The 20,123-nt window shown below is 42.8% G+C and overlaps 1 protein-coding gene across 1 annotated transcript in view; it reads right to left on the reverse strand.

Annotated features, from left to right (window-relative positions):
- The window catches only part of LOC126121493 (lachesin-like), a 1,285,782-nt gene that overhangs the window by 38,304 nt on the left and 1,227,355 nt on the right, over nt 1-20,123 (reverse strand). The window contains exon 8 of the mRNA XM_049915084.1: nt 19,708-19,776. Coding sequence (XP_049771041.1) covers nt 19,708-19,776 — 69 coding nt within the window. The remainder of the gene's footprint in view (nt 1-19,707; nt 19,777-20,123) is intronic.

Consider the following 20,123-nt stretch of genomic DNA (forward strand, 5'->3'; position numbering starts at 1 on the left):
AATTATGTCTTGGGAGCATTTATATGTTTTCTAAGCAAATATTTTCAAAGTTCTTAAAATTTTCTTGGCATTATTTTTACAATTCTGATGGTTTTTCGCCAAGTTGCACTTAGCAATCGGAACTAACCCACTCCATGTTAGGCGCAATTTGCCTTCTACAAACATAGCCATGTTCTTGAGTAGTTCCTACGATCAAAATTTCATTATTTAGCAAATACGATGAATCTTGCGCTCCGCCTTTCTGTGCATGCTTACGTAGAAGGTGTGTCAATCACTGCCCGTTCTGACTGAGCTCGAATTAATTATTTTACGTAAAGTGTGACTACTTTATGTTTTGAATTTATGAGCTATGCTAACAAACTGGTCTTAGCATGCCGCTTGTCTGCAACTGAGCTTTAAGCACAGTTGCTTACGCGGAACTCATGTAAATTCAGTTGTTTATTGCACTTGTTTGTATCGTGCGAATCATTTAATTAATTACTATGCATTTTTATACACCTTGCGAAGAATAGCTCTCTCTTGTTCTAGATGGGATTTCCTTAATAGTGCAATGAGATTCAATTACTTTCACTAATGGTACTCTCTGTTTTTAGTATCACTGACCCACTGGTCACTTTTATAATTGGTAGAAGTACCGAGAGTCTCTCGAGAAGGGATGGCCACAACTTTCTTACTTTATTTTCTGGTTCACATCCGATAATTCCGTTTCGCTAACATGTTGCTCATGCGTGACAGATTTATTCGTGTAGTTTGGTGTGCTGAGCAGTGATGATTCAAAGACGCACGTGTTACTTGAGTTTTGCTGCCAACTTAATACCGGCCAAATTGTTGGCAGAGAGGAAGTTCAAAAATGGCTCTGAGCACTATGGGACTTAACTTCTGAGGTCATCAGTTCACTAGAACTTAGAACTACTTAAACCTAACTAACCTAAGGACATCACATGCCCGAGGCAGGATTTGAAGCTGCAACCGTAGCGGTCGCGCGCTTCCACACTGTGGCACCTAGAACCGCTCGGCCACCCCGGCTGGCGAGGAAGTCTAAGTCAGAGAAAAACCAACGGTGGGGAGCGTTGTGTCTGGGTTTGTCTACCGGATAAGTGGAAACTACTCCTTATCCCCTGTGGGTTGCTCAAAAAGACGGTTAGGCACTCTTCAACATTTTCGACACTCGTACTCCGACTTCTTAAGAGAATGGACGGATTCGGTGACCATCTCATTCAGTTTGAAAGATGAAGTATCAGAGTGAAGTATATTATAAATGAGATCACCAATCCGTCGTTTTCCAGGTGTGTTTCAGTTAGGATAATGTTGCGACCCTCTTTGCTAGTACTTTTTAACATAAATTCAGTAGTTGGGACTAATTTTTCATAATGTTATAACTATATGGTACCTTCACCACATTTAGCATATGCCAACGTAAAATCTTCGTGTGTTTTTGGAAATGCATTTTCTTTAATGTTTTCATAAGATTTTGTTAACACTTTCTTTGTGAGTTGGGCCTTATGCCTTTGAACACCATGTAATCACGTGGTCGCAACTTCTCTGGCATTGAGCGGGTACCTTAATATAATTATTTCAGCTCAAGTTTCCAGATGTGTGAACAGTATGAATATACACTGTCCAGTCACGTTAATGGACCACCTGTCACAAACTACATACTGCAGAATTACTACATTGTGCAGTACTGACAATTGCAGCGCTTCCAGGAAGAGTATCACTGCGGTTCTGGATGATGATGATGACGATTTTTGGTTAGTTAGGCGCTCAACTGTGCGCTTATCAAAAATGTTGTTCAAACGTGTGTGAACTCTTATGGGACATAACTGCTAAGGTCATCAGTCCCTAAGCTTACACACAGCTAAACTTAATTTAGCCTAAGGACAAACACATACACCCATGCCCGAGAGAGGACTTGAACCTCCACCGGGACCAGCCGCACAGTCTATGACTGCAGCGCCTAAGACCGCGCGGCTAATCCCACGCGTCGCTCGCTTATCAGCGTCCGTACAAATTCCCAACCTTTGCTGAGTCCAAACTCGCCACTTTCATGAATGAGGATGAAATGATGAGGACAACACAAACACCCGGTCATCTTGAGGCAGGTTGAAACCTCTGACCCATCCGGGAATCGAACCCAGGACCCCGTGCTCGGGAAGCGATAACGCGACCGCGAGACCACGAGCTGCAGACCTGTGAGTCTGGAGGGTACCAACAAGGAGCGGAGCGTTGCATACTCCAGTGCGGTGGCCAGCTGTGTTATGTTTCTCGGTTGAGGATCTACGGCGCGGAACAGCCTCATCGAGGTGGTCCCACAGATTTTTGATTGGACTCAATTCCGGGGAGTCTGGTGGTCAGGGGAGTACGGTAAACTCATCGTGGCGCTTTTTGAACCGCACTCTTACACTGCGAACTGTTTGTTACGGGTCCGCAGCTTGTGGTCGTGCGGTAGCGTTCTCGCCTCCCGCGGCCGGGTTCCCGGGTTCGATTCCCGGCGGGGTCAGGGATTTTCTCTGCCTCGTGATGACTGGGTGTTGTGTGCGGTCCTTAGGTTAGTTAGGTTTAAGTAGTTCTAAGTTCTAGGGGACTGATGACCATAGATGTGAAGTCCCATAGTGCTCAGAGCCATTTGAACCATTTTGTTTGTCACGGTGTTGTCCTTCTGAGGAAAAGCAAACTACATGTAGGAGTGGGCATAGTCCCAAATGATAAACGCATACTCGCATCGATCCATCGTGCTTTCCTGAAAGACGAAACCACCTAGAAAATGTCGCAGGGTGTATGAAACAGGTGCCTGCTGTGGAGGCCCCTAGGCAGCAACGCTTGCCGAACAGTGATTGGAGAGACACTGTTGGTAGCCCCTTGGTTCATCTTGGCTGTCAGTTGCCCAACAGTTGCACGTCTATCAGCCGGTACACATTCCGCAGTCGTTGTTCCCTCTTGTCATCTCTGACCCATTATGCACCACAGTTCAGTCCTAGTTGGTTTTGCAAAGTGCCACTTTTCCATGCACGGTATACTTTAACCACGACCGCACGTGAACAGTTTACAAACTTAGCGATTTTGGTAATGGTTCCACTCTTGCCGCGAAAGCCATTGATCATGTCCGCATTACGACAATGGCTACGCTGTTTTCCGTGTTCCCCAACACGCTTTATACACCCTCCACAGCTAGTACTGCCACAAAGGTCTGTGAGAGGTTATTGCATGTTGACGTTGGCGATAAGCATTGGTAACATTAATGTGTCGGGATTGTGTAGAAGTATTTTGGCGCGTGAAGATATGAGATTTTGTCTCTTAAATTTCGTATGGTCTTTGTCTTCACGCAACCACGTGGGCAGAACTAGACGCACAACAAACGGTACTCATCCTAAATCAGTAAAAGTGTCACGTATAAAATTTTGGTTACGATTCAAGAATGATTACCAAATGGTGAGTACAGAACTTGTTAGCCCTATTGTCTTCTATCCACCCACGCGTTGGTGGCTGCACTTTCAATGAATCCTGATCGTTCTTCTAGATTTCATGGTAGGCAATGCGCGTAATCGTGTGATGCTATTGGTAAAACCAAGGACGATTCCACGGTGAGTACAAACCTCCTCCTTGTCTTTCATGAGTTCGTACCTTTCAAGATTTGTTGCACAAGACGCAGACACCGGCCTTGACTTGCTTTTAGTTGAGAATTACTCATAGGGGCGTGTGAAGATTTATTAGGGTGCAGTTACGATGTATTGCAGATCTGTGTGGCGTGTTCTTATCTGCTGGGCTACCATGTGGACCCGTAAGATAGTATGAGATTACATCGTGAGGCTTCCAGCCAAAACTAACCTGGTGCAGTACTTGTACTCATTTTCAATAAGAATTAACTTCTGTACCTGTATAGTACAGGTGTGATTGTAACACATGCGGACGGATCTCAGCCCCTTTAACAACATGTCTTCCTCCCTTATGTAGCCATCTTGTGTACCCTAATTTTAGAATGAATTACGAGACCACATTCACTTAGGTACTGAACGCCCTGAGTGCTAGATATACCTATAGGTATTTCTTTTCTGTAAGAAGTGGGCTGTGTCCCTCAATAAATAGCATATTTGGACAACTAATTCCAGCCCGTTATTCACGCTCGTAATTTCTCTCAGCTTACTCCGCCTAATAACTGAAACTTAGGCAAATTCATCCCTATGAAATAATGAGAAAATAAGTAATTACATTATAATGATGTGTTGGTAATATTAATGTCACACAAACGTAATTGCTCAGCATATTTTATTTTCTTTATTTGCTAGTTTCTCTATCGCTTTGTACATCGTGCTAATTGTTGTTTGTTGTGGTCTTCAGCCCTGAGACTGGTTTGATGCAGCTCCCCATGCTACTCTATCCTGTGCAAGTTTCTTCATCTCCCTGTACCTACTGCAGCCTACATCCTTCTGAATCTGCTAAATGTATTCATCTCTTGGTCTCCCTCTACGATTTTTACCCTCCACGCTGCCCTCCAATACTAAATTGGTGATCCCTCGATGTCTCAGAACATGTCCTACCAACCGATCCCTTCTTCTAGTCAAGTTGAGCCACAAGCTCCTCTTCTCCCCAATTCTATTCAATACCTCCTCATTAGTTACATGATCTACCCATCTAATCGTCAGCATTTTTCTGTAGCACCACATTTCGAAAGCTTATATTCTCTTCTTGTCTAAACTATTTATCGTCCACGTTTCACTTCCATCCATGGCTACACTCCATACAAATACTTTCAGAAACGACTTCCTGAGCCGGCCGCGGTGGTCTCGCGGTTCTAGGTGCGCAGTCCGGAACCGTGCGACTGCTACGGTCGCAGGTTCTAGTCCTGCCTCGGGCGTGGATGTGTGTGTTGTCCTTAGGTTAGTTACGTTTAAGTCGTTCTAAGTTCTAGGGGACTGATGACCACAGCTGTTAAGTCCCATAATGCTCAGAGCCATTTGAACAATTTTTTCGACTTCCTGACATTTCAATCTATAGTCGATGTTAACAAATTTTTCTTTTCCAGAAACGCTTTCCTTGCCATTGCCAGTCTACATTTTATTTCCTCTCTACTTCTACCATCATCAGTTATTTTGCTCCCCAAATAGCAAAACTCCTTTACTACTTTAAGTGTCTCATTTCCTAATCTAATCCCCTCAGCATCACCCGACTTAATTCGACTACATTCCATTATCCTCGTTTTGCTTTTGTTGATGTTGATCTTATACTCTCCTTTAAACTGCTTTTCCAAGTCCTTTGCTGTCTCTGACAGAATTACAATGTCATCGGCGAACCTCAAAGTTTTATTTCTTCCATTTTTGTTATTTCGACTCATTTTCGGTGTTCTTGATTGTTTTAGTGACTATTGTGGTCAACCCTTGTTGTTTTATAGAAAGCATCGAATCACGGAAGATAGCGTGACCGCAAGTGGTTTCCGCGATATTAATTCGCTCCCCATACTATTATTTCAGGTACTGACAAGAACAATTTTGCCTATTATCTTCTCTCATTCCTCTGTCCCGATTACGTATTTAATTGGTGTGATTCTATGATTAACATCCAGTAGTTAAGCCATAGGCAGATTATAACCTAATACAGGCGGTAAAACAAGCACCACCTTCTTTATACAGTGAGGCGCCAAAGCAACTGGTATCGGCATGCGTATTCAAATACAGAGATATGTAAACATGCAGAATATGGCGCTGGGATCGGCAACGCCTATAAAAGACAAGTGCAGTTGTTAGATGCAGCTACAATGGCAGGTTATCAAGATTTAACAGAGTATGAACGTGGTGTTATGGTCGGCGCACGAGAGACGGGACGAAGCATCTCCGAGGTACCGATAAAGTTGGTGTTTTCATTTACGACCATTTCACAAGTCTATCGTGAATATTAGGACACCGGTAATACATCAAATCTCGTATATCGCTGTGACCGGAAAAAGATCCTGCAAGAACGGGACCAACGACGACTGAAGAGAATCGTTCAACGTGCCAGAAGTGCAACCCTTACGCATATGACTGCATATTTCAATACTGGGCCATCAACAAGTGTCAGCGTGCGAACCATTAAAAGAAACATCATCGATAAGGGCTTTCGGAACCGTGATGATTGCGCGGCACAACGCTTTAAGCCTCGCCTGTGCCCGTCAACAGCGATATTGGGCTGCTGATGACTGAAAACATGTTGCCTGGACGGACGAGTCTCGTTTCAAATTGTATCGAGTGGATGAACGTGTACGGGTATGGAGACAACCTCATGAATCCATGGAATGTGCGTGTCAGCAGGGGTTGTTGAAGCTCGTGTAGCGCGTGTGCAGTTGGAGTGATATGCGACCCCTGATATACCTAGATACGACTCTGACGGATGTCACGTACTTACGCATTCTGTCTGATCACCTGCATCCACTCATGTCCCTTCTGCATTACGTCGGACTTGGACAATTCCAGCAGGACAATGCGACACCCCACACGTCCATAATTGCTACAGAGTGGCTCCAGGAGCACTCTTGTGAGTTTAAACACTTCCGCTGACCACCAAACTCCCCAGACATGAACATTTTTGAGCACATCTGGGATGCCTTACAACGTGCTGTTCAAATGTAATCTGCACCCCCTTGTACTCTTACGGATTTGTGGGCAGCCCTGCAGGATTCATGGCGTCAGTTCCCTCCAGCACTGCTTCATTCATAGTCGGATCCATGTCAATTCGTGTTGCGGTACTTCTGCGTGCTCACGGTGCCCCTACACGATATTAGGCAAGTGTACCAGTTTCTTTGGCTCTTCAGTGTATTTTTCCCTCTGGGAACTAAGTTTTTAGTTAATTCACCAGTTACGTTCAGAAAGTGACTTTTAAATACTGCACATATATCTGATTTATCAGTAAAAGTAACATTTTACACTTCCTTCACAATTGACCTGATAGTTCCAAATTTGTTGCGTGTATTAGCTATTCTGTTTGGGTACCACATGCTCTTTGCGTTCCTAATAACATTTTAAGCACCAAACGGTACAGTCCGCAATGGGCCACTGTGGCTCGATCATCCCTATTTCTAAGATTTTGATGTAATTCACACTGTCTTCTATATGATATCCTTAGCCCACTAGTCAGAATAGCCTGCTACTCTTTTCTCTTAACGAGGTTTAAAAACACTATTACCGTTGGATTAGCATTTCTACATAGTTTATAATTATATACAACATTTGTTTGAGTACAAAAACTTTTTAGTGTTAAAATTTGTGCAACATGCTCTGAATGGTCATTCACCCTTCTACTACCAGAATGCTCATATAGTAATGAAGAATGAATAAAAATATTGTCTATAGTTCTATAGTTGTGCTGCTGTTCCCCTGCATCCTAGTTGGAAAAAAATTAAAGTCTGCATCGTATGATATGAATTTAGAAGATCATCAGACATCCTTTTTCTTGCACAATCACATACAAAATTAATACTGCAGTCACCACATGCAACTAATTTTTGGTACTTCCTATAAAGGGAACCAAGAAACCTCTCTAGCTTGAGCAGAAAGGCTCTGAAGTCAGAGTTATGGGACCTGCAAACAACAGCAATTAGAAGTTAAGTTTCACTAAATTCTGTTGCCCTTGCACAACATTCAAATACCTGTTCAGTGCAGTCCTTTGAAAGATCTATGGACTCAGATGGAATACTATTTTCTACGTACATGGCCACTGCTCCATTCTGTAAAGAACTACTTGAAATACAGCAGGCTAATCTGTATCTTTATAAAGGAAGCCTCTGAATTGTCACATTGTTTAAGTGGTGTTCTGATATACCAATAATGTCACAGTCAACATCTGTAAGCAGTTCACTAACTTTATCTCTAACGCCTCTTATATTTTGATAAATATCCTAATTCACTCACTACTTGGTTACCTGATCTTCTTGAAGGTGTGCAGTATGTATGAGGCTCGCGATGTACCGTCTGACTTCACGAAAAATATTATCCACAAAATTCCGAAGACTGCAAGAGTTGACAAATTTGAGATTTATTGCAGAATCAAACGTCTATAACAAAAGCAACGATATGAAATATTTCACCAACTTCACTCAGGTGACGGAGTAATAACAGCAGACATTTTTTCACTTACTAATTTCACCCATGATTGAATGGATAAGCCAGGTGGAATCCTGTTTTAACACTTTACGAGAGGGAGACAAATTTCTACATTTTATAAACACAATACAATTTTGAAATGATGTTGTTGCAGTTCAGTAGAGACCGGCAATCAGGGTTTATTTGTGTGTGTGTGTGTGTGTGTGTGTGTGTGTGTGTGTGTGTGTGTGTGTGTGTGTGTGTATGTGTGTGTGTGTCTAACTGTTGACCGTACGTGAAGACGGCACATCAGCTATAACAAACGTAAACATGTTCCATACTATGCAGTCATGCGATGTTTATTTATTCGTGCGATTAGCTAATGTCGACCGATCGTCGTTGTCAAGCACCTGTAAAACCAACATGGGAAAACACTACATTGTCAGCATACATCGCCATGAGTAAGTAACACTTTACATACCTGACATTAAGATGAAACCTTACCGTAAAAGTTTCTTACTTACATTTGTAACATCCGTGTATTTTCAAATCGCTCCTAATTACAAGTAAAAAATAGCCTTTGCGCATTGTATACTGGTTGTTCAGTAAAATAATAAAAAAAAATTCTGAGTTATCTTGCTGTACAACTAATCAGGTCTGGCTTCTGAGTGTCTAGAAATAGCTTATGGCAGTCGCTATATCTGGCACACCAGCAATGGTGGAATTTTGTACGTACTTCCTATATAATTTTGTTAATATGATATAATGTGGCATTAGATGATAAGCCACGTACTGTACATAATATTTTATGTCCATTTGTATGCCCCTAATCTATTCTTGACAATAAGAAGGAACGGTTGGTAGGATATGTTCTGAGGAATCAAGGGACCACAAATATTACATTGGAGGGCAGCGTGGAGGATAAAAATCGTAGAGGGAGACCAAGAGATGAATACACTAAGCAGATTCAGAAGGATGTAGGTTGCAGTAAGTACTGGGAGATGAAGAATCTTGCACAGCATGGAGTAGCATGGAGAGCTGCATCAAACCAGTCTCAGGACTGAAGACCACAACAACAACAATCTTTTCTTTGGTCGCTGACTGTTTATTATACATGACATCAACTAAGCCTGACACGTCAGCAACGTATGTAACGTGATTATGACATGTGCTACTGAGAGTCTTCAAGTCTTTGGATGAATGTTTATCTATGACAAGAAATTACCAACTGCTATCAATTGCCATGTTGTTGTGTACAGACCGAACTTCAGAATGCGATCTTAAAAGTTGCCACTGTAGTGTGGATCATTTGTAAAATTACGGAATATGGCTACCTGCTACTTGCAATTATGAGTGATGTGAAAATGACATGAAATACAAATATTACGATTGTAAGTTAGAATTTTGAACAGTAATGTTTTAATTTAAAGTGAAATATGTAAAGTGTTATTGACACATGGCGTTGTACGTAGGCAATGTAGTGCTTTCCCATATTGGTTTTACAGGCGCCTGACAACGACGCTTAGTCGAAATTAGCTAATCGCACGATTAAACAAACATCCCATTACATCCTACTACGGACCGTGTTTACGTTTATCAAGTATCTGGAGGCTGTGGATCCCCACAAATACCAAATTTTAAGTCGTCAGCTACGTCGCCTGCCGGGGGGGAGCGCATGGTGGTGAGTGCCAAGACGTCCCCTATGTTGTATCTGCGGCTTTCCGGGGAAAAGAATAAAATCGTCTTCCAAAGCGTTCTGGCTGCTGCTGTTTCCGCCCGTTGCTTGGTTCGCCAGGGCAAACGTCCAAGGGGGGCGGAAAAATTGTACAGCGTGAATGACCGTGTCAGAATATACAGGCATATATATAACTTCAACTGCCAGACTAACGCGAAAAAATATTTTGGAAAATACGCTGTGATATTTCATTTGTCAAGTGTCTTCTGGAACATCGTACAAAGCCTTCGGAGGACACTACAACGGCATCTACTTCACTTTTCTTTCTCCAGAACATTGTTGACAAGGAAGCGTGAAGTTCAAGGCGGGAAAACGTGTCCCTACTGCAATTTTAATTATAATAATGCTTCCTCATGTATGGGGTGTAACATAATTAATAAGAAAAATTCACATAAATGAAAATGTACGGTAATAGAATTATCACCAGAATAAAATATTGTCCTATTTAGTACAAATATACTTGAAATTTAAACTGTCTGACTAAGACTGCAACTAACTGGCCACATAATTCATCCATGGCCTGTCTTAAAGAGAAATATAATACTACTTGAACACACTACATATATTTACTGTACCCCCGTGTATGTTAAAAGAGGTGTTCTATGTATCGTTCTCACAATTCTTCGCCATACTGCACTTTGCTCTGGAGTTATAAGTTCCTTCAAATACCTCCACCCCCAATCATCTCGTAAATCTTGTCTACACTCTGCTACAATTCTTCAACGACACCAGTTTGACTGGTCATCTTTGGGCATTACAAAGCATTTATTACAATATGCTCGAGAGATATGCAGTGTATTCATGTAACTATCATCAACTGGTTAAGGGAATGGTAAAAATGAAAATTGTGCCGGGCAAGGATTCGAATCCGCATTTTCCTCTTTATGCGAATGGCCGCATTAACCGCTTTGGCTATCTATGTACGACTCACGTCTAGACGCAAACTTCCATATGTCGTGGTACCTGTGTCACCTTTACTCGTACCCACATTATTTAAGCCCCGATAAGGGGAGAGCATTTTGTCTGAAACTCACTGACTTGTATTGGCGGATATATACGGTATTGCAAAGCCTGTGTTTTTGAGAAGAACGAAGCAATGTTCATTCGGACATGCATGCATGTCTGAAAGAACATTGCATCATTCTCCTTAACAACATAGGCACTGGAATATCGACTTCTGTACAACCGAATATGTGCAATAATTGATGACATAGTCCCCGCAACCCTACACCAAGAGGATTTAGAGCGAATCGAAACTATGATTCCGAAAATCATTTATGGAAGCAGGTTTCCAAAAGAAAGAGAAAACCTCAGTGGCATTTACGACCTCACAGCAGCGTCTAACAACGTGTGGTTGCATAAATTAACGCATAAACTAAATTAAACCGTCCCAGGTTGAAAGGTTTCGGCATTAAAGGAAAATATGTTTAAAAACCACCCTTTTAAAGTTAACGTTGGACAAACTACAAGTAAATCCTAACACTATGATGAGCGGTCTTCTTCTGGGCTCGGTTCTGGCCCTGCATTTATTTACACTATTGGCCATTAAAATTTCTGCACCACGAAGATGACGTGCTACAGACGCGAAATTTAACCGAAGATGCTGTGATATGCAAACGATTAGCTTTTGAGAGCATTCACACAAGGTGGTGACACCTACAAAGTGCTGACATGAGGAAAGTTTCCAACCGATTTCTCATACACAAACAGCAGTTGACCGGCGTTGCCTGGTGAAACGTTGCTGTGATGCCTCGTGTAAGGAGGAGAAATGCGTACCATCACGTTTTCGTCTTTGATAATGGTCGGATTGAAACCTATCGCGATTGCGGTTTATCGTATCGCGACATTGCTGCTCGCGTTGGTCGAGATCCAATGACTGTTAGCTGAATATGGAATCGGTGGGTTCAGGAGGGTAATATGGAACGCCGTACTGGATCCCAACGGCCTCGTATCACTAGCAGTCGAGATGACAGGCATCTTATCGCTATGGCTGTAATGGATCGTGCAACCACGTCTCGATCCCTGAGTCATCAGATGGGGACATTTGGAAGACAAAAAACATCTGCATGAACAGTTCGACGACGTTTGCAGCAGCATGGACTATCAGATCGGAAACCATCCATGGCTGCGGTTACCCTTGACGGTGCATCACAGACAGGAGCGCCTGCGATGGTGCACTCAAAGACGAACCTGGGTGCACGAATGGCAGAACGTCGTTTTTAGGATGAATCCAGGTTCTGTTTACAGAATCATGATGGTCGCATACGTGTTTGGCGACATCGCGTGAACGCACATTGGAAGCGTGTATTCGTCATCGCCATACTGGGGTATCAGACGGCGTGATGGTATGGTGTACCATTGGTTACACGTCTCGGTCACCTCTTGTTCGCGTTGACGGCACTTTGAACAGTGGACATAACATTTCATATGTGTTACGACCCGTGGCTCTACCCTTCATTCGATCCCTGCGAAACCCTACATTTCAGCAAGATAATGCACGACAACATGTTGCAGTTCCTGTACGGGCCTTTCTGGACGCATTCTCCAGATCTCTCACCAATTGAAAACGTCTGGTCATTGGTGGCCGAGCAACTGGCTCGTCACAATACGGCAGTCGCTACTCTTGATGAACTGTGGTATCGTGTTGAAGCTGCATGGACAGCTGTCCCTGTACATACCATCCAAGCTCTGTTTGACTCAATGCCAGGGCGTATCAAGGCCGTTATTGCGGCCAGAGGTGGTTATTCTGGGTACTATGTCAGGATCTATGCACCCAAACTGCGTGAAAATGTAATCACATGTCACTTCTAGTATAATATATTTGTCCAGTGAATACCCGTTTATCATCTGCGTTTCTTTTTGGTGTACAATTTAATAGCTAGTAGTGTAAATTGTACACCAGAGACATATACAAAAATGATTCTATAAAGTTTAACAACGCCGACAACTACCGATGGCAACTCAACGCAGCAAATTCGAAAAAGGGGAAGGAAGACTTACTAACGCTCTAGTAAAGATAGACCTACAAAAGATGGCGTTTTTGCACGAACCGAGATAGAAAGAAGTAAAACAGAACTCAGCTCGTTCCACCTAACCAACCAAAGGCTAACAGAGAACTGAATGCAATCTTCCGCAATAAAAATTACGACACGCTGGCACACCAGATATTTGTGACTCTCAACATATTTCTGATATTTAGGAAATACCTAGAGAAAAAACCAGAACAGATGCTAAAATCGACAAACAACATATTACAGAAACTGGCTGGTACTTGCTAGACATCTAATGCAAACAACTTACGAACTAGTGCACAAGCACTTGTGTACTTTGTCGCCGAACTCTGTTCTCCTGTTTTGGTTAGAAGCAGGCATGTCATCAAAATAGGTATCGATCTAAAGGACACGATGACGATAGTGACAAGAAAGCTTAAATCAACTTGAGTACCACGGCCGAGAGTACTCTCCTATACTGCCGCTCCAAATCTCCGACGGAAACAAGAGGTAACACAAGGATGAAACTCAAAACGTCCAAAGACTTATCAAAGAGCGATAACTCATCATGCACCAGAGTAAAATGTAGGGAACCAATCTGCATAATCGATGGCCTATTCTATCCAGAAAGCAATAATCTAAGAGATAAGTGAATAAATCTGTGGACCTCATTGCACTGTTATAACAAGTTACGTGAAATAGATCCGATCATCCAACCCACCGTGCAACGAACCAAATATGGAGTTCCTTTAGTCGTATCAGAATTGGCCACGCCGTGACCAAAGAAGCACAAAAGTGGAGAATTGCGGATGATGATCAAATAGAAGTCAGCTCATTCCACCTACCCAACACAAATGCTAATAGAGAATGTAATCTTCAGCAATAAAAAATTACGACACACTTGATACACCAGATATTTGTGACTCTCAAGATATTTGTGATATTCAGGAAATATCTGGAAAAAAAACAGAAAATTTGTGGGTACCCGGAAAGACTTCGTAGATGCAACAGATGCAGCAATACCCATCTACACTGTCCAGTCACTTTAATGTGACCTCCTGTCAAAAGTCACAATAACCACCTCTTGCAGCGCTGTTCGCTCAGGGACGTGTAGAAAGAGAGTCAATGAGGTTCTGGAAGGTACCGGCAGGTATCTGGAGCCAATCCAAACCCAGTGCCTGGCCAGGTGCTCTGGGCTTCTCGGTTGAGGAGCCATGGTGCGAACACCCCGATCGAGGAGGTCTCGATTGGGTTTAAATATGGGGAGTTTCGTGGCCAGGGGAGCACGGTAAACTCACCATCGTGCTCTTCAATCACGCACATACACTGGGAGCTGCGTGACACGTTGCATTGTCCTGCTGGTAGATGCCACCGAGGCGAGGAAAAACGGACTGCATCTAGGGAGGACATAGTTCCCAAGGTTAAATGTACACTTGTGTTGAACCAGTGTGTCTTCCATAATGCCGAGATCACACATAGAGCGCTACATTCCACAGACCATAACTGTTGCAGGTTGTTTGCCTTTAGCCGTTTCATGCGGTATATGGCAACGGCCATCTGTTCAGTTGAGCATAAAACGTGATTCATCTGAAAAGGCTACCCGTTGTGCCTCATTGGACGTCTGGTTGCGGTACTGGCTTGGAGGCTTCAGCCTAGCCGCTGTTCTAGGCGCTTCAGTCCGAAACCGCGCGCCTCCTACGGTCGCATGTTAAGTCGCATAGTGTTTAGAGCTATTTGAACCATATGATTCCAGCCTCAGTCACCAATGAACAGCAGTGAGCAATTGTGCATGAACGAGACGCCTGTTTTGGAGGCCATTCCGCAGCGATGTTCCCGTGTACGGTCGTTGAGGAGACACTGTTGCCCCTCGGTTCAGCTGGGCTGTTGATAGCTCAACGATTGCACGTCTATTTGCCAGTACACATCTTCGCAGCCATTATTCACTCATGGCATCTATGTCCCATGGTGTACCGTAGTTGTCTCAGCCCCGATTTTGCAGAACGCCATTTTACATCCACTGTGCTCTTAAACCAAAGCGAGCAGTTTCAAAACTCAGCCAATTTTGAAATTCTTCCAGCCTTGATCCTAAAGCCAATGATCTTGCCCTTTTGGACGTCAGATAAATCATTCGCTTTCCGCTTTACGGACGACTGCACATTTCCCCGCGTCCCTACAACCTGCTTTATATACCCTACACTGCTAATGCTACTAGCCGCCGTCCGTGATTTATTGCACGTTAAAGTCAAATAAAGGCGGTGGTCACATTAATGTGAATAGAGGGCCGTATATTATGGAAAATGGGTATGTCAGCTTCTGTTACCTGGTGCCAACTCTCCAGCTTCATTAGTATCAATTAGATTGTATGTATTTCAATTTTAAAATAACACTACAAAGAAAAAATCGGGAGATTGAAGTCTGATGATCTTCGAGGTCCAGCTACAAGCCCTGATCGACTTACCCGTTTGGGGGCATTTTGGAATATTTTGGTGCCTTAAATGTTGTCTCCCACCAGCAACAAAATGTGTTAGTATCCCAACATGCTAGTACCGCAGTCCCCAACAATGGACCACGGGTGAAATGTAGGTCAGATACATGGCGACTGAAAAATCGGAAACTACATTTAAAATTTATTTTTACTAAGAAGGATAATATTTCTTACTGAAATCAGCGGCCGCTGGTAATAACACAACCGTGATTATCTTGAAAACGACTCGTTTGCGGATCTGTGTTTTTCTTTTTTTCTTGCCACATACGTTCATTTGCTACTGTTTTTGCTGTTCATAATGACACGCCTCGCAGACACGAAGATTTTCTTTCCCTGAAGTGTGAAAAACAGCAATAACTCGCTGTAGAAAGCTAGTCGCCACTCCATTGAAGTTAAGTATTGATTAGGCGAAATTTTTATATCTATGCCACACAGTTTTGGGGTCAGTCGCCCCTTGTTGGGTATTTTTGTTCCCGCTTATTAATACTGGCCTGGATTGACTGTGAACAGAGAAAACAACGTAAAACGAAACCATTTCTGACTGTTTGCATCTCACCTCTGTTCGCCTCCGTAGGTCGCTAAATTGTAACAAGCAAATGGCTCTGAGCACTATGGGACTTAACATCTGTGGTCATCAGTCCCCTAGAACTTAGAACTACTTAAACCTAACTAACCTAAGGACATCACACACATCCATGCCCGAGGCAGGATTCGAACCTGCGACCGTAGCAGTCGCGCAGTTCCGGACTGAGCGCCTAGAACCGCGAGACCACCGCGGCCGGCGTAACAAGCAACCCTTTACGTTATTGAGCACTAAGGAGAAGGACGGAAGTGAGACGAAGGTTTAGGGCCCAACCACTGGCGACTAGAAGTGTCTGTGTTGGAGTTTAGCTGATACGTGCGTATCAATTTTTCTCCACGATCGCACATTTGCTCAGAGATATTGATTGTGACTCTGGCCTAGTAGACGTGCGGCGTGATGAGAAATGATTGTCAAGCAGCGTGCAGGAAGGACGGTGACGATTAGTGAGCGGCCGTTTTCCACTACGGTTCTACTGCGCAGTGGTGTTCGTGGGGTCGCGGCTGACTGGGGTGTATATCGGGCGGCAGGAGAGCAATAGCGACAGACATTGCTCTGGCCTACCACTTGTGGCGCGAGTTTCGCGTGCCATTTTAATACCGGGACTATGCTGCGACCTAATCTGTCTGCGGTGGAATCACTGACGCACGTTTATTACTGTATTCTCTAGCATTACTAGTGCAGAGCGTAGAGCCACTGGTTGGAGGCACCAACGGCAACCAAAACTGAAAACATCGGTAATAACCAAGTTTGATTGTGTCAGCGCTTGTAAGAGGAATAGTACCGTGCGCACTCCGTTTGTATTCCTGTTAGAAAACGTAATATATGCTGTTGTTTTACTGATGCTGCAGTTTTTCGTAAATTCTGTTTTATTATACGTGATCCTCTTATAAAAGTTTCTCCTTTGAAGTATTTAATGGCCAGATACAATCTGTCTGTTGGCTCTCACAGACGATCCCCATGTATGTATAAATGTGACAGCATACTTCTATAACCCGGACAAAGAAATTTATCATCTCAGTCCCGTAAACATTGTGATGGGTATAGCTCGTGTTTATGGTAACTGCTTCTGTGGGCGGATGTAACTTGGATATGTAAGGTTTGGGCAACTCGGCTGTAATATTAACTTCCATTGGTTTAAGGGCAGGCCTCGTTAAAAGTTTCTTAATGACTTCTTACTTAAATGTTGCTTGTTGCAAGAAATTTTTATGGTCTTCCTTAGAATTGTAAATGATTGATCTTGCTCGGATATACTCGTATCAGTGTTAATTTTTCATGTGGGCGGAAGCCCGCTGGGTGTGTCCATATATCTGTGGCAGGAGTCCGATGGAAGTATGTTATTTTTAAAAATTGTTTTTTCTGATACTAGATTAAGTTTCTGATTAATTTTCTTGTCACTGTTCATGAATAGACCTCTAACGTAAAATTTTAGTAATTTATCTTACTGCGCAACACAAATATAGTCTCTTCTGTACGATTCATATTGCCTTAGAAAAGGAAATTCATAAGCACTTTTTTTTTTATCGAATACCGTTAATATGTCTGGGAATGGTTTTGCGATATATATCTGTTTCCCGTTTAAACCTCCAAGCCTTGTTGACTGTAATAAAAGACTTCATCGTGAAAACGTGTTTTTACTTATCCAGCTGAATTCATAAATAAATGATTTTGATGTAAGATTGATGGTGGTACGACTTCACGCATCTAGATTGGAACTTTGCGTAGCGGAAACTGAATCGACAAGCTTCCAACTAAGCACATTAGACAGCCACAGAGGAGCGTAAACGGATTCCCTGTTCTCACAAACAAGGTTATCCATTTCAGGGCAGGTGCAAGTTTCCAAACAAGGCTATCAGTCGTCGAGAGCGTCTGTGGCCTAGCGGCTAACTCACACCTTAATCAACACCTTAATCAACAAATCTTCTTCCTACTGGACCGTAGCGAAGCTGGCGACTACGAGAACTCCCAAATACCGTTGTCTCAGCACGTACTCTCATAAATATCAGGTAAACTGACTTTCATGAAACTCAATCCACAAATGCAATGTATATAGCTTAGTGCTAGCCTTTCGTGATCTACCAACTTTTATAGCTAGGACACTAGATCGTGAAATGAAAACAGCTGCGAGGTACGCATAGTTAGTTTAAACATTACATGAAATGTCAACTACATATAAATTACTAGATTTTCAGAAATTTTACACTGCTCGTAACTTAAGGATATTACTAATCTGATGTACAGGTTCCATCTAGTCCGAGTCTCGGTCCGGCACACAGTTTTCAAATGGCTCTGAGCACTATGGGACTTTACATCTGAGGTCATCAGTCCCCTAGAACTTAGAACTACTTAAACCTAACTAACCTAAGGACATCTCACACATCCATGCCCGAGGCAGGATTCGAACCTGCGACCGTAGTAGTCGCGCGGTTCCAGACTGAAGCGCCTACAACCGCTCGGCCACATCGGCCGGCGCACACAATTTTAATTTTCCGGGAAGTTTAATATCACCTTACACTCCGCTTCTTAGTGAAAAACTCATTCTTGATTATTCTTTTTACTGGAGATGGTTGTGCAAAGTACCACGTTCCTTCCAGCAGCAGAAAGAATAAAAGAGGTTCCATGAAAACGACGAGCAATAATGTAAAACCATAGATTGCCTTACCGTGAATTATTCTACTAAAATTGTCATTCATGAACGAGTAACACCATGTTGTTACATATTAGTATAGCGAAACGCATATTATTTCCTTCTTCCTGAACGAAAGAACGTACATCCAAATATAGACGTACAGCGTAATAATTTGGTTTACGTGATGGTAATCAATCTACATCTTTAGCACCTTTTCACAGTGTGATGCTGTAGATGTTCATCCGATTACGTCAGTGTCAATGACAGGGGTTCTGGAGAAAACAAGCAAAACGTTATCTTTTCGTTCTCATACTCTCGTATTCTCTAAATTGCGTGAGACAAAGATGTCATTTTTCAATCGAATATTGTTAACGGTTGCAATTGCTCCATATGGAGCCCACATGTATCTGTAGACTTTTATAATTCCATTAGCTGCTCATACAATACTTGCGCCTGCCCTATGAAGTGTTGTAGGAACATGGACGTGTGTCTGGGTACTGAACAGATCACCGTTGAATCAGCAATTCGTGACGACCAACATCTGCTCCAAACTTGCAGCAGATCCATAGATCCATGCTACCTCTAGCAACTTTCTATGTGATAGTGTTCAAATGTTATTATTTAATAGAAGCACGTTAGGCGGGTAGAGTTTAGCATATGCAGCTGTAAGACAAATAGTGTAATTGGTAATATCCTCCAATAATTTTCCAATTGGGAACCAATTTCCTTGACCCTAGTTCGTAGGAAACTGGTTGAAAAGGTCTGAGCTCCGTAATGATTCGACATCTCAGACAGCTCCTGCTGACTCACAAGACAGGGACCGGAAAGTAAAGAACAAGAGAAAGAGACAGACATACCTAGGCACTGTCGTGGCATGGCCGTATCCTAGTCTGAGTGCTGATATACAGTATGGTTAGTATGCCAGCAGCGCTGCCTGCAGAGCCGATACAGAGCTTACTATCCAACGTTTCCTTTGCTTTTTGTCCAACAAACTAGAACCTACAGTTACCAAAGATAAAGCCAGTACGGACATATAATACTACTTTCCCGCTGCACTAAATACAGACATTTCGGATACCTTACTTTCATTTATTTATTTTTCTTTTTTGTGTAATGTAGACTGACGACAGACTGATCCACTTAATCTCCTTCTTATACGCATTTTTATAGCGACACTCACTTTCTTGAAACAAGGAAACGAAGATAACACCTACAGAATTTATGGAAGAAAAGCTTTTACCTGTGACGACCGGCGGTTCCGTCGTCGTGACTTCAGGCGGACGGTGCGGAGTCGATGGCGGCGGGATACCTGCAACACGTCGTGCAACTTCACGTCATTACAGTGATTATAGTTTTGAGTGTGAGAATGTGTGTGTGTGTGTGTGTGTGTGTGAGAGAGAGAGAGAGAGAGAGAGAGAGAGAGAGTAAGAGAGGTTTATTTTAATCAGAACCGCCTGATAATACAATTAGAAATCATACCGTCAATCCCGCCCTGTGATACAACGTATAGGCCCTATCTCACATGCGTACACACTTAATTTTTTTTTTTTGTAATCTTCTATTTCACTGTTTGTTGTTTCGCTCCTGGATATTGGTGATATTTGACAAATAGAGAAATGGACCTATGAGCGGAATAACACGTAGTTTCACTGCTGC

The sequence above is a fragment of the Schistocerca cancellata genome, chromosome 1, assembly GCF_023864275.1.
Source record: "Schistocerca cancellata isolate TAMUIC-IGC-003103 chromosome 1, iqSchCanc2.1, whole genome shotgun sequence".
NCBI lineage: Eukaryota > Metazoa > Arthropoda > Insecta > Orthoptera > Acrididae > Schistocerca > Schistocerca cancellata.